The sequence below is a fragment of the Choristoneura fumiferana genome, chromosome 27, assembly GCF_025370935.1.
Source record: "Choristoneura fumiferana chromosome 27, NRCan_CFum_1, whole genome shotgun sequence".
In the NCBI taxonomy this organism is placed as follows: domain Eukaryota; kingdom Metazoa; phylum Arthropoda; class Insecta; order Lepidoptera; family Tortricidae; genus Choristoneura; species Choristoneura fumiferana.
In genome coordinates, this window is record NC_133498.1 from 9,893,965 (window position 1) to 9,920,267 (window position 26,303).

Below are 26,303 nucleotides of genomic sequence, written 5' to 3' on the forward strand. Positions count from 1 at the left end.
ATAATCTAATACCTTTAAACGAGCAATTCTTGTAATTATTAAATATAATTCGGGGATCTCGAAAACGGCTCCAACGATTTCGATGAAATTTGGTATGTAGAGGTTTTCGGGGCTGAAAAATCGATCTAACTTGGTCTTATCTCTGGGAAAACGATTGTTACCGAGTTTTAGCCCGAGCAAAGCTCGGTCGCCCATGTACTATTAATTATTAGAAATGCGCTCAAAAACCCGAATTGTTGATGTGGGGACAAAGACCGCCAAACTCAAGTGGCATGCATCCGGATCGTTGGGCCAAAATCACCACTGATTGGGTAACAAGCGACGGGCACCGGAGCTGAGGAGGCCTAAAAGGTGGCGGGACGATTTGGGGCGATTCCAGCCGAACTGGCAACATTTTGCCGAAGCCAGAGACGAGTGGAAGGAGAAAGGGGAGGCATTTGCCCAGCAGTGGGACACTGTATAGGCTATTTAAAGAAAATGCTTGGGCGCGGTCGCCCATACTGTTAACACCGAAGATCCGCTAGAAGAGAATTGAAATTTTGCTATACAAATTTAAATTATCGTCTCGCCCCGCCTCATCTCGGGTCGCCGGTGGAAAAGAACATTTATAGTACTATTTTGAAATCTTCATTAAATACGCGAATATTAGGGAAACCATAGCTGTTTGAAAACGCAATATAATAATAATTAAACTTTGATTAAAAGCTTGAAAATAAAATAAGCCTGTTCTTGAAATGTGTTGGAACTCTTAAAATTATGAACGTACAAATATCTGACTTAAAGTACCATAACTAAAGTCGAAAGTTAAATATCTCTAAATATAAGTGTTTTATTATAACTAAAAATTAAACAAATGATGCCCACTTTATGACCTATCCAGCGGTAGTGGTGCATCCACTTTACCGGACACCCTGTAGAGTACAGTCGAGTTCATAAACCTGTGAGCAAAAATTTGATCAAGAATATCTGAACACGACTCTATTGTAAACGGCGTAGAAGCGTATTCAGATATTTTTGATCAAATTTTTGCTCGCAAGATTATGCACTCGACTGTACTACAATCATACTAATAATATAAATGTGAAAGTTTGTAAGTATTTGTGTTTGTTTGGTACTACGACACGCAAAAACGGCTAAACGGATTTGAATGAAATTTGATATGTAAATAGCATTGAATCGAAATTCAGGATTTTTTCTAAATTTTAATGCAAATCCCTGACAATTACATCGTGGTTTTCATTAACTTTGCACTCAAAAACAATCACAAATTACATGAATATCGAGATAAAAAGTTGCCTTTGGTTTATTCCAGATGTCCAGCTACGTACGTACCAAATTTCTTCCAAATCCATTCAGCCGTTTAGCGTGAAGTAACAAATCTACACACAAACTTTCACATCTTTATTATTACAGTAGCATTAAACTCAAATGACTATGGCAATTTTGTTAACAACTTTTCTACTTACCAAATCTCTTTACCCTCACAAGGCCCACTTCAAATTTTGATCATTACAATTTGAAACTGAATGTCAACTAGTGAAGTTTTACATTAGCTTTGACGTATATTTTAATTAAGGACAATGGGCCTTACGAGTTTAACAGATTGTCCAGTGAATAGTTGAAAAAACAAAAAAGTATTTAACCTACAGAAATAATATCAAGATAGAAGAGTTCAGCAATATGTTGGGAGACCGAGCTGTAACATTTACCGTAGGTACTTTAATGCGTGATTTAACCTTTTTGAAATGTTCACTTTTTTTGACACAGCATCCCTCAGGCTCCTATCGCTTGCCCGCGTCGTACTGTTTCACCATTTCGGGGATAGCATTTGGCTCTACAGGCACCTGTTCCATTAACTCTGACAAAGTCCTTACGTAGCTCAGTTTGCGGAAGAATTTAGAACTGAAAATAGAAAAATTATATTGAAACGGCACGCGATCAAGCCATTTACAATATTAAAATACAAGGGTGACAGTCTTTACCGGCCCGGACAATACCGAAATGGAAATACCGACCCTGTTTTTCGTGTACACGCACATTTAAGGCCATGCCACTAAATATCAGCCCGGTATGCATCGTACCGCGGTGATCATTCTTGACCTGATAAATACCGATCAGATAATTACCGGCTCTGTTTGTCGTATACACGGAATATTCATAAATTTAGTAGAAAAGAACTTAATTTGGTCCTGGCGCTTCGCCGGCCGCTGCCGAGGCACGCTCGCTACGCTCACTCGGCTCGCGCATTGTGGTCACAATTGAACCTAACACAAACGGGACGTGAAAAAGATGTCGGTAATTATTGGCATCCGATTATCATGCCGGTATTTATCAGGTCGGGTAGATATTGCGTGACCGCAATTTACCGCGCTGTTATTTCGACGCCATTTGGGCTACCAAATATCAGGTCGGTATTGCTCGGCCTGGGCTCGGCTGTTGGAACAGTGGACGTGCTGTGGCTGATATGACGAAGAAAAATTACAGGTTCCAATAGACAAATATTTAGCTTTAAAGTATTTACCTTACGAACGCTTTAGTGAAAGTAACGAAGAGTCTCAAGCCGTAGGTGGGATGCACCAGGTACAGGTGCTTCAGACTTTTCCTTAACCTGCAACAGATAAATGTACAAGTTTTCAAACAGATTCTTGATAAAGCTAGAAAACCCACAGACAGCGGAGGCGGTGCGGTTGTATTATTCGAGCTAACATGAAAGAGGCCACATAGAATACCGCGCGGGAAATAAGTGTGGCGCGGTATTGTGTAGCCTCTTTCACGTTAGTTCGAATATTACATCCGATACCGACTCCGCGCCACACCGCTCCGCCTCCAGTGTCAGTGGGTTTCAAGCTAAAACCAATTATCATAAAATTAATTACACTTTTTAAATTATTTCTCCCTTCCGTACATCGACACAGCAAATTGTCATTCATTGTTATCTACCCTCATGGCAACACTAGTGTTGCCTACCCTGTTGCTACCTACCCCGTGGTAACACTAGTGTTGCCTACCCTGTTGCTACCTACCTCGTGGTAACACTAGTGTTGCCTACCCTGTTGCTGCTATACTCGTAGTCACACTAGTGTTGCCTACCCTGTTGCTACCTACCTCGTGGTAACACTAGTGTTGCCTACCCTGTTGCTACCTACCTCGTAGTCACACTAGTGTTGCCTACCCTGTTGCTGCTATACTCGTAGTCACACTAGTGTTGCCTACCCTGTTGTTGCTATACTCGTAGTCACGCTAGTGTTGCCTACCCTGTTGTTGCTATACTCGTAGTCACGCTAGTGTTGCCTACCCTGTTGTTGCTATACTCGTAGTCACACTAGTGTTGCCTACCCTGTTGTTGCTATACTCGTAGTCACACTAGTGTTGCCTACCCTGTTGTTGCTATACTCGTAGTCACACTAGTGTTGCCTACCCTGTTGTTGCTATACTCGTAGTCACACTAGTGTTGCCTACCCTGTTGTTGCTATACTCGTAGTCACACTAGTGTTGCCTACCCTGTTGTTGCTATACTCGTAGTCACACTAGTGTTGCCTACCCTGTTGTTGCTATACTCGTAGTCACGCTAGTGTTGCCTACCCTGTTGCTGCTATACTCGTAGTCACACTAGTGTTGCCTACCCTGTTGCTGCTATACTCGTAGTCACACTAGTGTTGCCTACCCTGTTGCTGCTATACTCGTAGTCACACTAGTGTTGCCTACCCTGTTGCTGCTATACTCGTAGTCACACTAGTGTTGCCTACCCTGTTGCTACCTACCTCGTAGTCACACTAGTGTTGCCTACCCTGTTGCTACCTACCTCGTGGTAACACTAGTGTTGCCTACCCTGTTGCTACCTACCTCGTGGTAACACTAGTGTTGCCTACCCTGTTGCTACCTACCTCGTGGTAACACTAGTGTTGCCTACCCTGTTGCTGCTATACTCGTAGTCACACTAGTGTTGCCTACCCTGTTGCTACCTACCTCGTAGTCACACTAGTGTTGCCTACCCTGTTGCTACCTACCTCGTGGTAACACTAGTGTTGCCTACCCTGTTGCTACCTACCCTCGTAGTAACACTAGTGTTGCCTACCCTGTTGCTACCTACCTCGTGGTAACACTAGTGTTGCCTACCCTGTTGCTGCTATACTCGTAGTCACACTAGTGTTGCCTACCCTGTTGCTACCTACCTCGTAGTCACACTAGTGTTGCCTACCCTGTTGCTACCTACCTCGTGGTAACACTAGTGTTGCCTACCCTGTTGCTACCTACCCTCGTGGTAACACTAGTGTTGCCTACCCTGTTGCTACCTACCTCGTGGTAACACTAGTGTTGCCTACCCTGTTGCTACCTACCCCGTGGTAACACTAGTGTTGCCTACCCTGTTGCTGCTATACTCGTAGTCACACTAGTGTTGCCTACCCTGTTGCTACCTACCTCGTGGTAACACTAGTGTTGCCTACCCTGTTGCTACCTACCCCGTAGTCACACTAGTGTTGCCTACCCTGTTGCTGCTATACTCGTAGTCACACTAGTGTTGCCTACCCTGTTGCTACCTACCTCGTGGTAACACTAGTGTTGCCTACCCTGTTGCTGCTATACTCGTAGTCACACTAGTGTTGCCTACCCTGTTGCTACCTACCTCGTGGTAACACTAGTGTTGCCTACCCTGTTGCTACTACCCTCGAGGAAACACTAGTGTTGCCTACCCTGTTGCTACCTACCTCGTAGTCACACTAGTGTTGCCTACCCTGTTGCTACCTACCTCGTGGTAACACTAGTGTTGCCTACCCTGTTGCTACCTACCTCGTGGTAACACTAGTGTTGCCTACCCTGTTGCTACCTACCCTCGAGGAAACACTAGTGTTGCCTACCCTGTTGCTACCTACCTCGTGGTAACACTAGTGTTGCCTACCCTGTTGCTACCTACATCGTAGTCACACTAGTGTTGCCTACCCTGTTGCTACCTACCCTCGAGGAAACACTAGTGTTGCCTACCCTGTTGCTACCTACCTCGTGGTAACACTAGTGTGCCTACCCTGTTGCTACCTACCCTCGAGGAAACACTAGTGTTGCCTACCCTGTTGCTACCTACCTCGTGGTAACACTAGTGTTGCCTACCCTGTTGCTACCTACCCTCGAGGAAACACTAGTGTTGCCTACCCTGTTGCTACCTACCTCGTGGTAACACTAGTGTTGCCTACCCTGTTGCTACCTACATCGTAGTCACACTAGTGTTGCCTACCCTGTTGCTGCCTACCGTCATGGCAGCGCCAGTGTTGCGTGCTGTTAGTGTGTACAGTAGTGTGTAGTGCGTCTCACCGGCGGTCTACCAGCTTGTAGTACTCCCTGAGCCAGTGCGCGGTGGGCAGGCGGCGCGGGCCGGCGCTCCCGTACAGGTACACCAGCACGTACTCGTCTGTCACGAGCCGCTCCAGCGTCCAGATCACGTACCTGCCCACACCAGACACAAAGTGCAACCATTAAAAAAACTCTTCAAAAAATCAGCTGGTTTCTGATTTTTCCAACGTGTTCTAGATTCAGTATAATTTTTAAGTTTGGATTGAAATTTTACTGTCTTCAAATGATGACTATAAAATGACTACAGATGACTATGCATACACACAGCTAATTATCAATGACTACATAAGACTATTTATACCTAGAGCTGACTATAAAACGACTACAGCAACCTATAAAAATGACTAGCCGACTATTTACTACGAGAGTGAGAGGGACGGCACAGTGCGCACTTCGGTTTTCGAATTTCATAGTAGCCCTCCTGCTTAATTTTTCGTTTAAAACGTTTTTATTATGTTCTCTATATTTTGAGAAGAACGAATAAATATTTATATTTCTATTAATGACTACAGCTGACTATAAAATGACTATAGCAGCCTATTCATGCCTACAGCTGACTATCCTCCGACCGCCCAGCGTCCTTTATATAGGACTTCTGTAATTTGACATCTCTCACAAGTGACACAAAGTTTCATGTTTATAAAAAAAATGACTTGGGCCGCAAGAGCCTATAGCAGTATATTCATGCCTACAGCTAACAATAAAACTACTACAACTTAATATGCATAGCTACAGCTGACTATAGCAGACTATAAAATGACTACAACCGACTATAGCCGACTACAAAATGATTAAACCTTACCTTACCTTTTGACCTTGTGCAAGGTCCGCCCGGATTGCTACCACCATCTTGCTCGCTAATCCTGCCGTGAAGCAGCAGTGCTTGCACTGTTGTGTTTCGGCGTGGAGAGCAAGACAGCCGGTGAAATTACTGGCATTTGAGGTATCCCATCTTAGGCCTCTAGGTTGGCAACGCATCTGCAATCCCCCTGGTGTTGCAGGTGTCTATGGGCGGTGGTGATCTCTTACCATCAGGAGACCCACTTGCTCGTTTGCCATTCAGTCGAATAAAAAAAAATTAAAGCCCTATCCTACCTACAGCTAGCTAACCTAACTAAGCACTCACAGGAACAGGTTGTCCATGACGTAATGGTAATCGGCCCTCGCGGAGTCCGGCAGGTGGCAGGCGCTGAACACGATGAGGGCGGCGCCGGCGCCGTCGTAGCCGCCGTGGGACACCACGCGCTTGTACGGCTCGATCACCTGACGACCAGAACGACTCGACTATAGCGCCGGTAGCGAGGTAGTATTGTCACGACGTGAGCGACCGTTGATGAGGATGTGTACAGAAGTAAAACAGGAGATGATGTTCAAGGATGTATATTTTAAAGGTAAGATAGAAGGCACCCGTAACAATTCATACAAAAAAAGAACTTGATATAAAAACTAATAAATTTGGGACGTTGTAAATAAGCTAAAACGGTTACAGATGTTGTAGGACTTACAATTGTGCCTTCAAGATCCCTTAGAGGGTTAAGTAGAACCGGATACAAATGTGCGATAAAACTGGTTATATAACAATAAAAAATAAGAATAACAGTCATAAAAAATACAAAATTATAGCTTCGGGAATAGCCAATTTAATATTTCGGGGTACGTATTATAATGTATAAATTTAAAATACATATAGTTGAAATACCGAAAATTATAAAATATAATGCATCAAAATATATAAAGTTATTTGACATAAGTTCTAACGCAACGCCTTGAAATGCATAGTGGTCAAAATATATAATGGTTACAACGCATAATGGTTCTTAGTCATATGGCACAAAATGCATATTTTCATTATGTATACGTTCAAAATATATACTTTATGTTTTCTATAATGGTTGAAATACATACTAGACACTGAATTTTCACAAAGAAAAATGCATATATTACAATTCTGGCACTCGCCGGCCACTGCCGCGGCACGCTCGCTTCGCTCGCTCGGCTCGTGCTGTTTTGGTCATAGTTGAACCTAACACGCTCCTCCTCGCTACGCTCGTCGTCGCACCTAAAGTTTCTATTCAATTAATAATCAGACTTTAGTTTAAAATGCAAGGTCTTGTTAGACAATACCGATTCCCATCAGTCGGTATCTTATAGGTTAGGTTAGGTTAGACTTTTGTTCAGGCGCGAAGCGCCTTAACTACCCTGAATCCGTCGACTTGTCTTACAGTCCTTAATTTTTCAGAAATAAACATGTAAATACAACGTGAATAGACTGGAGATGATGATGAACCTAGGCATTATATAGTATGTATTTTGACCATTATAAAAAACGTACTATAGGATTTTAAATTGTTATTTCTTTCAACTATTATATATTCTGATTGTATATATTCTGAACATATACATTGCGAACTTAGTCATTTTAATTGTATGTATTTCGACCAATATGAAAAAACGTGCTTTATGAATTTTGATTAATATTTATTTCAACCGATATGTATTTTAAATTTATACATTATAATACGTACCCAATATTTCGTATAGAAGCTTTTGTTACTTCACTGTTATGAAATTTTATTGAAATATATTCAAATAAGCAAATATTTCTTTCATTTTTTGGGTAACCCAATTTTGGTAAAAATTCTTCCTAGATATAATTATTTCGGTTTCTAAAAAAATAACTTAGCTTCAGCTTAACTATAATAAATAATAATAACTGCGTGGTTCCGCAGTCGTCCGCAGTTTCAAATGTACTTAATCCAATACTGTATGAATGAGACTACCACATAAAAAAATTACAGCCATGGTACAAGATGGTACATGTAGTTTCTGGTCTAAGAAACTTAACTTATTGACACTTCGAGATTAATAATTAATTATTGGAGGGTACTTACACAAAATTATCAACGGAATCGTGACCTCGGGAGTATCTGTTGTCGTTTTTGCTAGTACTAATACAGAATTGCAGTGATGGTTTTTGTCCAGCTAGATCGGGCTTTCGAAAGCTAGCCACTATGTGACGCTCTTTGAACTAGCTTGCTAGATCCTTTTGCCTAACTCATAAGTCGATGTTGTTAGCTAGAAAGCAATAAGCTTCAAGACACGACCCACAGAGGGCGTGATTGTAAATAAATCTAGTTCTAAGTATTGCAGAGGGCGCTGCTTGACTTTATATAAGCGCATGCACAGCGCAGCTCAGCCCTTATTTCTCGCTTCATTTTTGAGCTAATAAATCCAACAAGCCAGCAAGCTGTTCCCCTCCACCCCCACCTGCCAAAGCTCGAACACTAGTATAAATATAAAACAAGCATCGATAATTGAGTACATCGATATAGGAACACCCTACCTGTCATAAAATTGTGCCCCCTGGATTCCTATGTCTGGATATCACGATGCGTTGCCGAGCCTTTGTAATTCTGATAGGCTCGTTTTTTATAGATCCCTAATTTACATATTTGGCTCACTGTACACTCACCTTCATATCGCAAGTGGCCCGTCCGCCGGGGCGCGGTACAGTCAGCCACGACCGCTCGTCCCTCAGCTCGTCGGCGGCAGAGTATTCAGGAATCGGCTCGCTGCACTCGCTGAGTGTGTTCGTCGATCTGTTCACAGAAACGAGTTAACCAACAAAAAATAGGTAAAGTCGAGTTCATAAACTTATGAGCAAAAATTTGATCAAAAATATTTGAACACGACTCTATTGTTAACGGCGTAGAAGCGTATTCAGATATTTTTGATGTTTATTATAAACTAGCTGTTGCCCGCGGCTTCGCCCCCGTTGCAATATTTCTAGATTTTTCTCCCATAAAGACCTTCTCCTGACAATAACAAACACATCAAAAAATTATTAGTGAAATCGGTCCTGCCGTTCCCGAGTTTAGCTCTTAGCAACACATTTTACGATTTACTTTTATTTATATAGATTGATGCTTTTTCAGATACAACTTTGCATTTGCATATTATCACATCAGTAATTGCCAGTCTAACAAGATCTATTAGCAACTCTAAGATATATTAATTAATAATAATTTTAAAAGCTACAATCAAGAAACAAATTAATTAAGCCTTGGTATCAATGAGTACAAGAGTTCTCATTAATTTTAATTTGAGCAAACACGCCATTATCCGATTATACTGGATATTTATTTTCGATTCAAAAACCTTCCGAGAGTTTTCCGTATCAAAGGATGAAACTTTCTAAACTTTAACAGTTACGAAACCCATGAAGATTTTGTATGGGAAAATGTTTTTGTTCTTATATTTAGTATTTATTTTTCGACAATTTTCCAATGTTTTTATACTTATTATCCTATTCCTGACAAAGACAAATTCAAAATCATAAAAAATTGTTCCAGCTGTTCTTGAGTTATAAATGGTGTAACTAACACGACTTTGTTTTTATATATAGATGTAAATGTACTGTACTAAAATAGGTAGGTAGTAGGTATTGAATTGATTTTTCTTTTTCTTTTTTATTGTGTTTTAGGTAGTGTTTTGCTTATTGCCAGCCACACTACCATTTCCTTCTTCAAGGTGAGGACCGAAAACCAGCAGCTCTGCTGAGTCCTTTACCTCTTCACAAATTATGTTTTATCTGTTTCTTTCTTTGTATTTTGTTATGTTATATTTTTGGCTTTGTGAATAAATATTCTTTTATTTTATTTTATTACATACAGAGTACGTCCTACGGCTAAAAAAAATTAATAAACCTTGACATCACTGAGAACAAAGTTCACAATACATACAGAGTATGTCTTACGGCTAAACAAATACAATTTTATTTCAGATATTTTTGATCAATTTTTGCTCACAAGTTTATAAACTCGACTGTACGAGAAACTGGTGTACTGAGGGTGCGATACAGTATTACATGCCAATATCGATCGGAAATCCTTAAGTTGTAGGTACCTGTCCGGAAATACTGGCACTGCAAGCTGATTCTCAATTGCCGATTGTCTGTGTTAGTTACCTCCTGGAGTCGTCGTCTTGCACGCTGGCGGAGCGGGAGGGCTGCGGCGACGGCTCGGGGGGCTCCTCCTCGGACTCCAGCGAGCGCACGCTCGCGCTGTCCAGGCTGCACTGGTCGTCCTCCGGGGGCTGGGGAACAACACATATATACAGGGTGTTCGGCACATGGACCGTCAATTGTTTTTGGGATATTGTTGGGGTTATTTGCTATCTGTTCACCCTTGGACTTTAGGTCGAAGGGTCACGGTTTGGAGATATGATTTTAAATGTTTTCTCAAATTTACGAAATCCCGCCTTGAACGTTCGTAACATTTTTTTTTTTAATACTTGGTAGTACATGCTTGTTCAAATAATAATAGGTTTTTATTATAATCCATAGTCTCAGAGGGACGTACGAGGATTTTATTAAAAAAAAATCTGATTGTATGAAAAAAATCCTACTTCAAAAATCAATTATTAAAAAATAAAGACATTTTTAGTTCATTTCTTTAAATTACTTCTCTAGTTTACCTTTCGAACGATATGCTACACATTGATAAAAAATAAATCTGAGTCAAATTTGGGGTATTCCGTCGCTAGGGCGGAACTTGTTCGAATCAGCGAGTAAAGCAACTTTTTTTTATGGTATTTTTTTAAAAGTTATTGGTTCAAATGAACTTTATTTTAATACTTTTAACCGTGTTCTAGTTATCTTTTTTCTTTTTAGGGTTTCGTAGCCAAAATGGCAAAACAGAACTCTTATAGTTTCGCATGTCTGTCGGTCTGTCTGTTTGTCTGTATGTCTGTCTGTCTGTCTGTCTGTCTGTCCGTCCGTCCGCGGCTTTGCTCAGGAACTATCAATACTAGAAAGCTGTAATTTTCACGGATATATATATATGAAAACTGCCGACAAAATGGTACGTTTTCATTTCATTTCAAATAAAATAAAATAATTATGGTACTTCCCATAGACGTAAAATGGGGTATCGTGTGGTGTGGGTATCGTTGATAGGTATTTTAAACCATTGGGGGGTTGCTAAGACGCATTTATTGATTCAGTGATTTGTTTGCGAAATATTCAACTTGAAAGTGCAATTTTCATTAAAATCGAGCGTCCCCCCCCCCCCGCTCTAAAAATCTAAACCGTGGGTGGAAAAATATATCAAACTTAAAAGGAAAACTATAACGGTTAAGTTTGCTTGAAAATTATTATTAGTTTAAAAGTAAATAGCAGCCTTAAGGTATAAAATTTACCTAAACTTAGAAAATGAAAATACAAACTGAAATATAGATGCACAGAAAAAACAGAAAAATAAGACCATTCACTGGGAATCGAACCCAGGTCCTCGGTAATCCGTACCGCGTGCTATACCGCTACACACTGATGGTCAACGGTACCGACACGAATTTCCCTATGCATCTCATATCTCAGCTTGTGTTTCTTACTTAGTCACTTAAGCAGCGACGCTAGCGAATCTATGCCGTAAGCCCTCAAACTTTTATCGGCATTCCTTTGTAACTAACCGCTCACCGGACAAGAGATATCGTTTCTACATGGTATAGCACGCGGTACGGATTACCGAGGACCTGGGTTCGATTCCCAGTGATGTCTTATTTTTCTGTTTTTTCTGTGCATCTATTTTCAGTTTGTATTTTCATTTTCGGTTTTACGGGATGACCGTAAAGTAAAAATTTGGAATTGAAATAAAAATACAAAAAGATTCCAAAACCAATCTTAAACTTAGAAGATTCCGTATACGGAACCCTATTTTGGGCGTGTCCGACGCGCTCTTGGCCGGTTTTTACTTGAACAGTTACGGTAGCTAGCTGCATTTCTGCTTTCATTGTCATAAAAGCTTCGTTTATCCTTTCATTAATACCTCTCGCGTGGTCACCTCCCTCACGCAAACAAACTCTTTCGCCCGTCCTTAGACATAAAAGTATCGAGTCGCTTCTGCCTATCCACGAGCTAGGAAAAGAGTAATCCAGTTGCTTCTGCAGAAGTCCTTGAATTTGATTTTATTTTAATTGACCGGGCCTGCTTATTTTGAATTCTTACAAACTGCTTTGGAAGAGCTGTTAATGGAAGTTCCCGTAATTAATGAAGACGTACCAATTGTTTTCCAGCACAATGGTAGTCTGGCACATTTTCAAAGAGAAGTTCGAGAGCACCTGGATAACTCCTTTCCTAACTCGTGGATAGGCAAAAGCCGCCAGATACCTTGACCCGCACGGTCTCCAGACCTAACGCCCTTAGACTTTTATGTCTGGGGACGGACGTAAGAGTTAGTGGAAATTTTGATAATTTACCCCGATCTGGAAATAGCGGGATCAAAAATATGTATTTATAGAATCCCTGGTCCTGGGTCCTGGTTAGTTCAGCAGGTCTCCATTGCTATTCAGCGGAGCAACGCCGCGGGTGTAATGGGGACCTTTAGTCGGGCAGGACACTGGGCGGGGATTGTACATGTTAGAATTTGTTATGTTTTTTTGTTCATATGTATAGTTTATAAGGTTTGACGAGGCTTGTTGCGGATGTATCGATGTGTTATTTCTATATTTTATTTTTTAATAATTTGCCGAAGCATGTGGATATTAATATTAAGATTTGCATGTTGTTTTTTTAAATATATGGAATTATATATTAAAGTGGATATGTAACTGACAATAAATTAATTATCTATATTATTTTATGTTGTTTCTAGGTTTAAGATATCTATTTTGCAATGCCCTGACTATCAAATTGTTACTGTATTATAATAACGCACATTTTTATGATATTCATTCATCCCAGCCTATATACGTCCCACTGCTGGGCACAGGCCTCCTCTCAGAACAAGAGGGCTGGGGCGATAGTTCCCACGCGGGCCCAGTGCGGATTGGGAACTTCACACATTTTTTTTTTATTCGATTTGATGGCATACGAGCAAGTGGGTCTCCTGATGGTAAGAGATCACCACCGCCCATAGACACCTGCAACACCAGGATATACATAAAATAAATTAATGAATGAGTAAGCAGGCAAAAAGTCAAAAATAACAACAGTTCACAACAAAGTGACCCCCTTCGTGCACTAATCGCATCATGTTTACAAAAACCGCGCACGTCCGCCTTTGTTCCAATTCACACGGCTACAGTTGCACAAGCGCTGTGAAATTGAGACCGTTGTACGTAAGTATTCAAGTTTTATCGGTAACACACTTTAAAAGTAGCTGCTAAAATATAAAAGGGTCGATCGACTGTTTCTTGTACCGCGAGTAAATAAAATTGTGAGCAGAAATTTGACGGCGTAGAAGCGTGTTCAGATATTTTTGATTAAATTTTTGCTCACAAGTTTATGAACTCGACTGTACCTCGTTGCTATGGTCATGTCCCCTAGAAAAATTTGCTACCCTAAAATAATAAAAAAAATGCGCCTTAAGAAACTTAGCAGAAAGAAAGTAATTTTAAAAAACCGGCCAAGAGCGTGTCGGACACGCCCAAGATAGGGTTCCGTAGCCATTACGAAAAAAATCAAGTAATATTATGTGCGTTATAACACAATTAAAACACTTACTACAGTCTTAAAATCTATTACCAGAAAAAGAGCGTATCTTCACGGCACTTATGTCCTTTTCAACAGAAGCACAGTTTTTCGGTAATAACTCAAAAACGGTATATCCGATCATGTTGAAACCAATTTTCGTTGAAAGTATTTATTAAGCGTTACCTTTTCATATTTTTGCATATTTTTTGGACAAACGGTTTACAAGATAGAGGGGGGGGGCACAATTTTTGCTACTTTGGGAGCGATTATTTCCGGAAATCTTCACTTAATCAAAAAAGTTTTTGAGAAAACTTTCTATTTTTTCAAAAGAGCTGTCGAACTACGCGCTACACGTTGACGGGAGTTAAATTTTTTTTTTTTTAATTTCTGTTACGTGTATGGAATGGAGTGCCCCCCCCCCCCCCCCTATTCATATTTTTTTGTAATTTTACTACAAAACTAATTAGCGGCTTTGACAAGACATCTGTACTCCAAATTTCATTGATATACATCTTGTAGTTTTCGAGTAAAATGCCTGTGACATACGGACGGACAGACAGACAGACGGACTTGACGAAACTATAAGGGTTCCGTTTTTGCCATTTTGGCTCCGGAACCCTAAAAACAACAAATATATTACAGGGGTCAATCAACTTTTTTTAAGTAACTTAGGAGACGTTAACTACCATGGCTACACGCTACACTAAAAAGTTGTCTGACCCGCAGGTCTCTTTAACTATTAAACAAAAGAAAAACATATAATTTTTTTTTAGAAAATATTTTTTTGGTAAAAATTCATTTTTAATCCAAGCTTTTTTTTTACTGACTGTATTTTTGTTGACTGTACATTGTGTTGTTCCCTCAAACTAATTTCCATATCAAATTTCATAGTCTATACCGTTGAATGAGTTCCGTCCTGTGGAGACGATCCTGGCCGGACTACCAGGATGTCACTACCAGATTATTGTATTGTCACGCAATTTACATAAGTATACCAAATTTCAAGTCAATCTGACTACTGGAACCTGATCGAATTTACGTTGCAAGATTTGATTACAGACAGACAGACAACGGGACAGGTGAAACTAAATAAAAGCTTGTAATTACACATCTTGGAAAATACACCAATGTTTAAAGTGCACATTTCTATAGTGTTTTACGGCTAAGCCAAGCTATGCGCTACATACCAGCTGTATCCTGCGGCGTTGCCCGCCAGGACTCTTGGCGGGGGTGTGCCGCAGCATGACACTGCCCGTGTAAGGGTCCAATAGTGCTTGGTACGCCGACCGGTCCTCCTGGGAGGAGGATATCACGTCCGGAGAATCTAGGTCCTAGAAAATGGAAATAACGTATATATTCAAACCATGTTGGTACATTAAAAGCATTTAATTCTAAAATTGTGCTGGTTATAGTCACCCAAACTAATTATTATCACCCCTTATTATACATAATTATACTCGTAAGTGATGTAATAGTCATTCAGCTTACTTATTATAACAACACATTTTATTGTAGTCGCCAAACTCCTTGCTGTCTCTAAACTAAACTAATTGTAGTCGCCAAACTTGCTAAACTAAACTAATTGTAGTCGCCAAACTCCTTGCTGTCTCTAAACTAAACTAATTGTAGTCGCCAAACTCCTTGCTGTCTCTAAACTAAACTAATTGTAGTCGCCGAACTCATTATTGTCACCTTTTAAGTCTGTCAACTTATTGTAGTCAACGAAAGTTAATATAGTCACCCAATCATAAGTGACAATATTGTCGACCCTTATAGTTACTGCAGTTATTACTGTAGTTATTAAAATAATCACCCGACTATTATATGACTCAACTAATTACAGTTTAGTCCGTTTAGTACGACTTTGCATTTAACAACCAACCGTTTTTAGCGACGTAAGTATAGGCATATGTTTGGTTTTAATATGAGCCACCATGAAAGTACATCCGTTCGTATAGTACGGCGTCCGGTTAGTACGACGTAACATCACCGGTACCTTGGCCGTCGTTATAACCGGATTCTACTGTAATTAGTTAAGTGACTATAATTACAGTCATGCAACTTATTATAGTCGCACAAGACTTACGTTATTGACAGCGATGTTAGTCTTCATCTCGATGGGCAGATCAAAGTTGGGCATAGTGCGGAGATGGGACGGTGATTCGCACCAATCGGCCACCTGACGAAACAATCAGTAAGGCTACGTTTCCACCAGACATGCGCGAGGAATGTGTTTTTCACGAACCAATAGAACTCTTCATTTGTCTATCCTCGCACAGCACCTTGTGGAAACAGCTGAGCGGAGCGACGCTAAGTAAATGAAACGTATGTGTACATTACCCAACTAATTGGAAAATGTATGTCCTTGGCTTTTTTTGGAAAAACGCACTATAATTATTGAATCAGCGTTACTTTGCGGAGGTCCATATCAATGAACTAAAATAATTTTCCTTGCTCACACGCCGCCTTACGATAGCTAAGCTTATGCAAATATACGTGTTCATGGCAGTCTCACTCCACAGTAAGAACACACACAAATCACACAAACCCATCTATCACCACCACCACACTACACTGACTGCGTTTTCCGAACTCAAACAGAGCTCATCCTCAGAGTGACACAACCGTACACCACGCTACCAGTTGTTAGACTAACTACTAGTTCACTCTGAGGATGAGCTCTGTTTGAGTTCGAACGTGTCAGTGTAGTGTGGTGGTGGTGATAGATGGGTTTGTGTGATTTGTGTGTGTTCTTACAGTGTGGAGGTGGAGGAACTGCATGAACACGCATATTTTGCATAAGCTTAGCTATCGTAAGGTCGCGGTGGAGCAAGGAAATTATTTTAGTTCATTTAAAACGCACTATACGCAGATAAAACATTATCGCAAGATATTACTAGCTTTTACCTTTTGCATTATTCCGGATTTCCGGGACTGTATTTACTACTACTTTTCGCAAATAAATATTCTTATTCTTATTCTTATAAAAAGTAGCCTATGCCACTCTCTGGCCCGTAAACTATCTCTACGCCGAAAAATCACGTCAATCCGTCGCTCCGTTTCGACCGAAAGACGGACAAACATACAAACACACTTTCACATTTATAATATTTGTATGGAAGTATTGATAACTCAAATGTAAAAATTTGAAATTTACCACGAGCTTTACGGTGAAGGAAAACATCGTGAGGAAACCTGCACAACAAACCTGCGAAGCAATTCAACGGTGTGTGTGAAGTTCCCAATCCGCACTGGCCCGCGTGGGAACTACTGCCCAAGCCCTCTCATTCTGAGGGGAGGCCTGTGCCCTGCAGTGGGACGTATATAGGCTGGGATGATGATGATGATGATTGATAACTCACCCCAGTATGAAACTCCTCGACCTCCTGTATGTCAACAGCCCCCGTCGGTTTCGGTGTACTGTGGCACTGCAGTTTCAAAGCTTCCAGCCGGTTCGAGCTATCCCTTTCGCACTTAACCTCCAAACCGACGCGATTCAAGCGCGGCGTCTCTTTCTCTAACCTCTTCCTCTTCTCAATACCCCTAGCTACATCAGGAGGACTAGTTACATCTAGAGTTGTGCTTAAAATATGACTCTCTGCTGTTATAAAGTTTTCATTAATATACAAATTATTTTTACTCGTGTTCCGTTGTGGACTATAGAAGTATTCGTTAGTTTCGTTTGCCCGTTCATCTTCTATACTGGACAAACTGAGATCTTTCTCGTCCTCTTTATATTTCTTTGGAATTAAATCAGGATAGTTTTCGTCAGGACTTGCTATACCCATCAACGGATGATCAGTCGTAGACATCAACGTAGAACTGAATTTGGTGACAGCTAAATGCTTCGGTCTCGTTTCAACTGGAGAACTTATTTGCAAATTGTTCATGTTTTTTATAAGGCTGTCGTTAAGTTCTTTGGGTTCGGATAGTCTAAGAACCCCATGGTTTTGGAGACGAAGGACATCGCAGGAACCGTTGAGTTGTTCCATGTCCTCATAGTCTGATGAGAGGGTGGAGCTCGGGGTGTGCTGACGTGAGTGGAGGGACTCTGTGCCAGTGTCCATCTTCTCATCAGAGGATTGGGAGCTGATTTCTTCCTCATTCAGCCGGGGGCTCCGGAAGTTGCTAAAGGAACAAAGCTCTTTAGAATTATGAAATGGCAAAATTTGCGAATTTACCTGCAAGTCAAAGGTATTTAATAATATTGCATTGCAAACAGGGAAAATTCCAATAGTTAAAAGTATTTTTTATATCATGTTATATTGGTAAAATAATACCCAGATAATTATCAGATATTTCATCATTTTTATCAGATGGTTTTCCATTGCCAATTAAAAAAGGAATATTATTAATTGCACATCAAATAAATAATTGCCTATCAATTTATTCTCATCATTTATATACCTTTGTACATCAATTAAATTATTTCAATACAAATAAATTAAATGTTTAGCAAAACTAGTATAAAGTAAAATATACATCAACACAAACTATACAAAAATACTACAATCACATCAAAAATACTGACTGAGCGTGCGTAGATGATACTTATTCTCAATTCTCATAGCAAAATAACTTTTACTGTCAATTTGGCACCGGAAAATCAGGTACGACGAAGAGCGGAGCGAGGAGGAGCGTTAGGTACAATTACGACCACAACGCGCGAGCCGCGCGAGCAAAGCGAGCGCGCCGCGGCAGCGGCCGGCGAAGCGCCAGAACCCTATTTATTTAGGAAATAATTTAACCCCTACTATTACTTATTCTGTGCCCCTACTAGTGCTGGTTATGTAAAAAGTATATGCATGCTGAAAATAAATTGATAGGTAATTATATATTTGATGTGCACAAATAAAAGCTACATTTAAAAAAAAAGAGTTACAAGGTATGATGTGCGTTAGTCATTTACTTTAAGATAAATAGCGGTACGCCACGAATATAATTTGCAGTTTATTACGTAATATTTTGAGTGGAGTATTTTGCTGTGCAATCAGTAATTTTGATGTGAATTCGGTTTTTTTTTGGATAAAAAAGGACTTTTGATGTGCGTTTAAATATGTGGGTAGCCATTAAAAAAACCGGTCAAGTGCGAGTCGAACTCGCGCACCGAGGGTTCCGTACAAATTTGTATGTAAATAGATCGTTGATGAAGTCTCGAGGATTTCTCCCGTTTTATCAGATTGGTTTTTCCCTCTAAAATATAAAATAGAAAATATTTAACACAGTTCTAGGACTCGAGCGACTCGAACTCGAGGCGCGGGCAAATATTCGAGCATTTATATAATATATATAACACAACGGAAAGAAGTCACAAGAATTTTTATCACGCTAAATTCAGCATCGGTATTGTCTTCAATTTTCATAAAAAAACAACCCTGGGCATTACCTCTTTTAATAACACCTGCGAATACACCAATGATAAAAAAACGCTGCAAAAACGCTGAATATTCGCCCGCCTAAACTCGGCTTAAAGGGCCGGCAACGCACTTGTGACTCTTCTGGCGTTGCAGGTGTCCATAGGCGGCGGTAATTACCATCAGGCGATCCGTTTGCCCGTTTGCCCCCTAATAAAATAAGATAGGTATACCTAACACACGTTTCTCTCTCCAGGTAGCCTAACGAATTTCATTCCTCATCACTACCGCGTAGCTGTTTCTAAACGGCCGAGTTACCTGACTTGAGTCTCAAATTAGGCCAACTAGATTGACAACTGAAAATGTTACCAAACATAGCAAAAAAAAAATAGGCATAGGAATATGTCCATACAAATTTGTCCGTACAACTTTTGGATTTTCATAGCTTTAGGCCTGAAAACGACAAAAGGAAAAAATAACTTATAATAACGTAACGAAAATTTCACAATAACGGAAATAGTTTACGGGGGTAGTTTTAGTACCTTTTTGTTTTTCCTTTTTGTACAATAAAGAGTATAAACAAACAAACAATAGTTACAAGCAAGCCGATGGCAGTTAAGTCGAATGGCAATGACAAATCGCGTTGACATGGCGTTACTTGCCATAAGGTATTTTGACTGTCAGAACGGTACTAACATTGTTCTGTTCTGACAATGAAAATTGTACCTTATGGAAAATGCTAGTTACGTATTGCAGTAGCAACGACGATATATGAAATGAAAATAAAACATATTGATATTACAGCACTGTTGTAACTGTGGCAACATTTTTGTGTAATGAACTGTCAAGTTGGTTCACCTAATTCTGGACTTGAGTATAGCCGTTATTATTTCACTGACACAACCCAAAATGGGAACAAAAATGGTGGCCTGCTCATTGTGAACTTGTCTAATTACTGTCTATTAAGCTATGCAAAGCTGAATACAGTGAGAATAGAAAGTACAATGGGAAGTGAAATGCTGGTTTTAGTATGGAGTGAGCCTTATGGGTTATGGGAAAATAAAACATTATGCATTAAGCATTAGGGGTCAGCTATAGAACTAGCTGATAAGTTTCTGATATTTTATTTTAACAAACAAACATAACAAATTAAATAAATATTTTGACCCTCATTTAAATTGGATCAGCCAAGATCAATTTAAACTTTTTGGAGTAAGCTGTAAATAAACCCACCATAATTGAATGATTCAACTGAACTTACAAATAAAATATGAAAATTTAACTATAATGTTACACAAGTCACATGTGTCATTATAATCCCAATTTTACACAAAAGAAAAAGATATATTGTGCTCATTTATTCCAAAATGTATTTTTCCCCATAAATATCTAATCTAAGTATGAATAGTAATATTTAGTATTTGTTCTGCTTTTTGTCTTATTTTTACCTTAATAAATATATTGTATTTAGAAAAAAAAAGTATGAATAAAAATCAAATCTATATTGATGGGTCCTACGTACAAGGGCTTATGTGTAAAATCCTTACTTTACGGGACAGGCTTTCAGTCAAAAACTGTTGTAACTCAGGGATGGTGTATCCAAGACTTCTAAAATTTGGCACACTGGCTAATAGTACTCTGTCCTTCAACTACAAAGAAGAAATTTTAATAGAATATTTTTTCATTTAAATTTATTGTACATACGCCCATATACGTGAATTTCCGGGAAATAAACTTTTGTTCAAAAAGACAGTAAAAAGATCTATGTAGTACTTTGGCTCATATATGTTCAACTTTAAAATCTTTAGTAAAAAATATGTTACCCAAGATACTTGGAGAAGTCAAAAAAAATGTAATACAATCACATTACGATGTAGTATCGGGGTAGCGGCGTTCCACTTGTAAAAGTACCTAAATGGCAGTTATGAACACAGTTTTTTTTAAAAATGCCCGGTATTTACCACATAAAAGTATCAAACAAATGTTTAGCCCTTTTACATTAAAATTGCATCTAGTTCGGCCATTTTACTTCAATGATAATAATTAAATAACAATGTTTTTTTCCAGTATCTAAATATGTATAGTTTATAGGTACCTATAACGCACAAAACCCAAAATTGAAAAAAAAAACACTGGCCCTGATACATAGGACCCATCGATATATGAATTATTGTACAAACTTAAGCACACTTCTTAAAACAGTACTTTAAAATATTATTTTATCATTAAGATAATGAGGGTACTTAAATAAAAGATAAATAAGGGTATTTATAACGAAAAATTTAATGTAAAAAATCTTGTTGAGATACTTTAAAAAATATTTTCAAAAACTAATGGCCCAATCGCTATTTGTTATTAAAAATAAAAATAAAATCAAGATTATAACAGGAAGTAACACCCCTCAGAATAATGTACTGAAATAGTTTGCATAAGGAGATATTTAGGATATAACTTACCTCATCTATATCTTTATTTACTTATAATATTCTTCTTACACCACATTTATAAACACCAATAACACACAATACATACATTAAATTTGTTGTCGCTATCTTCGCTCCCACATACATCGAATTGATTCCCTTGATTTTGACGTTTTAGATAGAAGTGTAGTAAACAGATAAAAACACGAAAACTGTTTGAGCTGCAAGTAAAGCCGCTCGTACATCGTCCATTGTTCTATTCCAAGAACTACTTAGCTGATTGATTAGGGTACCGTAAGAAAATGGTAGATCGTTTGGCTTTAAATCAATAATTAATATAGAATGAATTATTAAAAGCTTGGAATCGCATTTGTATTGTATTGTTTTGTAAAATTCTTTATTGTACATAAAAACACATGAAAATAACAGAACACAGGATATTAAGATGTACAAAGGCGAACTTATCCCTTAAAGGGATCTCTTCCAGTTAACTTTTGAACGATTGACAGGATATCAGACAAGAGTAGACACTACAAGTACAATGAATGAATTTGTAACAGTATTATGTGTCTTGCTCATCATAGTATAAAACTAGGCGTGCTACATATCGCAAACGGTATAAAGAAAAAAATAACGTCCATATAAAATTTTAAATACTATTTGGCTAGAAGAGATCGCTCTTAAGCGATAAGGCCGCCTATTGCCACCTTGTAATTTTCTCTCTGTGTACTGTTTTCTGTATCGCTTACCTACTATTTTTGGTGTAGGTACAATAAAGTCATTGTACCTATTAGTATTGTACGTTTTTAATTTTCCGTATTTTATGCCAAGAAGAGGAAATCGGAAGGGGAATATCATTATTGTTATTATTACCTGTATGTGACAATTCAAATGAACATGAAGATTTATGAGTAGGTCGGTAAATGATAGCGACTAGAATCAAAAAGTACATAATAAATATCACGGGATAAATAAATATCACGGGAAAATTCACACCATGACCTAGTCCCAAAGTAAGCTTAGCAAAGCTTGTGTTATGGGTACTAAGCAACGGATAAATGTAATTATATAGATGAAACATACTTAAATACATATTAAACACCCAAGACCCGAGAACAAACATTCGTATTTTTCATACAAATATCTGCCCCGACACGTGAATCGAACCCGGGACCTCAAGCTTCGTAGTCAGGTTCTCTAACCACTAGGCCATCTGGTCGTCTAATAAACCCTTAAACCCTATATAAACCCTAATTTACTTGTTTAGCCTTAGTAACCTCGTACCATAAAGAAAAAAATATTCCTTCTATGCTAAAGGTACAATCGATTGTCCATTTTTCCATAATTTCATTAGTTCGTCTACGTCAGTCAAGTAGGAAATATTTGTTTTCCCGGGATAAAATATTAATTAATGATCGTGATGTAATCCTTACATCTTTCAGCATCTTTCTGTTGAAAACAGTTGCCTGGAATTGCTTGTTTATTGCTTATCTTGTAATGTCCTCTTTGTGTTGTGTAACTATTTTCTGTATTGCTTAGTACTATAATGAGCAATAATGAATTTTGATACTGTGTTGCGTTCGGTTCCTTTTATTTAGTATACATACATGCAAACAGATAAATTAACATACCAATAAACAAAGTTTATCTCTTAATATTAAAATATTTAATATTGATGTACCTGTATTAATATAGACGGACAGGTGAAAAAACTATATCATTAAACTGGCTTGGTTGAAAATAATTTAAAAGAAACTGCTTTTAATAATGTCTTCAGGTTGATTAATTAAGTCTTTTCTTATTAAATGAATTATGTTTCCTAATTTAAATGGTACCCTTCCAAATAAGTAAATAATATAGGTCTGCGGTATAAATATGAAAACAAATCACCCAAATTGTGATTTTTCACCCTTTTTGGAACTCGGTGAAAAATTTGTAAATTTCTCCCAATTAAATTCGCAAATGCATACCTAGCTAACCATGAATTATTCTGTGTGTGACACGACTCTTTCGGGTTTCTTTTGCTTCCGTGAATGACTGAACGCATACGCAAACTTTAGAACAATGGGCATTTCAAAGAATTTATGATTGGAAAGGCGATGCAAATGGTGTTGTACCATTTTTTTACGTTCTTTCACGATGCCCTCAGTTGTTCTTGGACTGCGGTCCTGTGTTACATCAACATGGGTAAGATTAGTGATTAGAAGAAAACTGAATAAGTAGTGGATTCCGTTAGTATTTCAATAATCATGTGATAGTGTGATGAATACTAAATGGTGTTAAGCATTAATTTCATTATGGTTAATATTTTTGAGTCTAATTATGTCTCTTTACCTACTTTGCAAAGAGATTGTTAAAAAAATAAACTAAGGTACAAGAAAGATTATTTGAAACTTGAAAATCATTTAAAACTAACTCCAGGACTTACTTTCTCAATTCGAAGCCGCCGCAGTCACAACTATCTGATGGATTGGAATATGATCGTGGTTAATTCCGGAAGAAGAACTGTTTGTTGAAAAAATTCGCGGAAATCCACAACTTTTCACATAACACTCAATATTTTTTCCCAGCTAAGTGTCGGTGGTGGGGCTCCATTTGTTTATAAACACGTATTCTCGGAAAAGTATTAGTAGTCCACCGAATCTGAAATTTCGTCAGTGAGTTGTAGAGTTTCCACTAAGAAGTGATAACTAGTATTACAATTGGCTACAATAATTCGTTTAATTGCACTTTTTAGGTGATTTAACGACTGTCAAGATGCAGTTTGGCGGCCTGTTGTTTTTAACGTATTTAGTTTTGCCAGCTATCTTCGCCGAGGATGTTAGCTGTGAGTTCATATTTTAATTCAAATTTTTTCACATTATTTATTACACCAAATTAAAGGATTCTCCTTAAAGACGTCATTATATTCATAATATTTTGAACGTAACTTTTAGATCAAGCTTGTGTGGATAAATATTCAAGAAAAGGCTATCAACCGTGGCAAGAATGGTCAGACCATTACACTTGCCACCGATACCGATGTGAAATCCGAGACGGAAAATACTTCATAGCTGCGGTTGGGTAAGATGCAAGTACAAATGTATCAGATTCTTAACTTAATGCTAGATATCTTCACACTTTTGATGTGATGTTTCAGTTGCCGAAAACCAAAAATTCCGGAAAATGCATTGGAATGCCACGAATATATAGAAGATGAAAATGTTGGTAAGTTGATAGTGTCACCATCCAACATATAAAATTCTTTATAATGTCGAATAATAACGTAAATGTAAATGCATGGTGATAAATAAAAGTTTATCACCGTGAGTTCAAAATAATTAAAATCTGGTATGACGTAAAATTTACTCCTATTTTGACATCATAACTGCTAGGTACTTTTTTCATACAAAACTGTTTATCTTTATTTTGGCTATGCTTGTTATTCCAGAGTTCCCTACCTGTTGCGCTCGTCTGAGATGTGTCGTCGAAGTCAATGGTGAACGGATCGTTCAGACTCGTGGTCAACCCGGAGAGCTGTTCCCTGACAAGTATGAAGTCACATAAATTTTAGAAATGCATGCATATATTAATAGGTAGAAAACTGTAAAATCCAGCTAAACAGAAAAAGATTTTAGTTACGGTCCTATTTTAAGCAACATTTCTCTTTGTGACTGATGCTTAAATAGATAATTTTAAATTATGATAAAATTAATAATTTTTCGATCAAAAGATATTTATTTTTTTGGATAGCCAATCACAAGAGTTGGCGTGGTCGATGAAGTCTCCCTTCTCTCCGTATTTGCGAAGCCGTAAGTAAAACATAAATAATACTTGCAGGCCGTGGAAGGGACAACAGAACGAGCCTAACCCTGCCGTGGTGGGAATGGGAGGTATCCCGCAGAACACAGTCGGCGGAGAACCCCAAGGTCAACCCGCCCCGGGCATGTTCAACAGCAGAGGAGCAGGCAAGAACAATAAAGGTACTGCTAGCCACTGACTGAACTCATTTACAATAGGTTTGGTCAATGGGTAGTGGTAACTTTGTAAGCTAAATACATTGTACTTACTACATTGTACCTTTACGTTTCTTGAGATACTGTTCTATTTAAAAACAATACTTAATGTAATGTAACTTGCGATGCAAAATCCCAACGTATAATATTGTAATTGTTAACTATGTGACGTGACTATTTTACTCTACATATACCCTCAGATAAAAAGCTTGAATGAACTCTTGATCGTATTTCTTCTTCCTTTCTTGATCTTTCTTAACCGATTGTTTTATTAATAGCCAACGATTCTCCCGACAGCGGATGGCAACGATATTAACGGAAGACGCTATGTGGACCCGTACCCAGCCCAGCAGATGCAAGAATCACCACGCAAAAAACGGTCAACCTCACACCCAGTATTCGATAGAAGTCTACAAGAAGGCACGGCCTACCAACCTCACCACGTCAAAATTCACGGCTACACGCCTGAAAGATACACCTCATATTTTTCCAGTGGCGCTAAAAGCCTGAGCAGCACTAAATATCTTTTTAACTCAAAATCATAAAGAAGTAATATTTTTTATTTAAGAATCATTATTTGTATTCTTTAATTTATTACGCGTATCTCGAGTGAAAACAATGCATTATTTTTATTTGTTAATCTAACTATGTGATATTCTTGTTTCAATTAGTTTGTTGTGCAAATATATTTTCTGTTATACATCTACAACTTTTTTTT

General features: G+C 38.5%; 2 protein-coding genes and 1 long non-coding RNA gene across 9 annotated transcripts in view; 1 reads left to right on the plus strand and 2 right to left on the minus strand.

Moving 5' to 3' along the window:
* LOC141443371 (uncharacterized) overlaps window positions 1-26,303 on the minus strand; it is a 282,390-nt gene that overhangs the window by 85,748 nt on the left and 170,339 nt on the right. The gene's annotated exons all lie outside the window — the stretch shown is intronic.
* On the minus strand, window positions 611-24,218 carry LOC141443174 (uncharacterized). Of its 3 annotated transcripts, none has more exons than XM_074108380.1 (10): window positions 24,019-24,218; window positions 17,176-17,941; window positions 15,900-15,992; window positions 15,001-15,144; window positions 10,310-10,437; window positions 8,816-8,942; window positions 6,470-6,606; window positions 5,305-5,436; window positions 2,522-2,608; window positions 611-1,902 (listed from the first exon to the last, which is right to left on the minus strand). In XM_074108380.1, exons 2-10 carry the CDS (start codon window positions 17,878-17,880, stop codon window positions 1,782-1,784), a joined length of 1,674 nt encoding a protein of 557 aa, XP_073964481.1. In that variant the 5' UTR covers window positions 17,881-17,941; window positions 24,019-24,218; the 3' UTR covers window positions 611-1,781. The 3 variants fall into 3 exon arrangements, with proteins under 3 accessions (XP_073964481.1, XP_073964478.1, XP_073964480.1); XM_074108377.1 differs by lacking the exon at window positions 24,019-24,218 and adding an exon at window positions 21,700-21,743; XM_074108379.1 differs by lacking the exon at window positions 24,019-24,218 and adding an exon at window positions 21,624-21,741.
* LOC141443176 (uncharacterized) lies at window positions 13,406-26,285 on the plus strand. Of its 5 annotated transcripts, none has more exons than XM_074108384.1 (7): window positions 13,406-13,458; window positions 24,328-24,417; window positions 24,527-24,653; window positions 24,730-24,797; window positions 25,021-25,120; window positions 25,410-25,552; window positions 25,883-26,285. In XM_074108384.1, exons 2-7 carry the CDS (start codon window positions 24,348-24,350, stop codon window positions 26,128-26,130), a joined length of 756 nt encoding a protein of 251 aa, XP_073964485.1. In that variant the 5' UTR covers window positions 13,406-13,458; window positions 24,328-24,347; the 3' UTR covers window positions 26,131-26,285. The 5 variants fall into 5 exon arrangements, with proteins under 5 accessions (XP_073964485.1, XP_073964487.1, XP_073964483.1 ...); XM_074108386.1 differs by having other exon boundaries at window positions 13,438-13,454; XM_074108382.1 differs by lacking the exon at window positions 13,406-13,458 and adding an exon at window positions 23,710-23,777.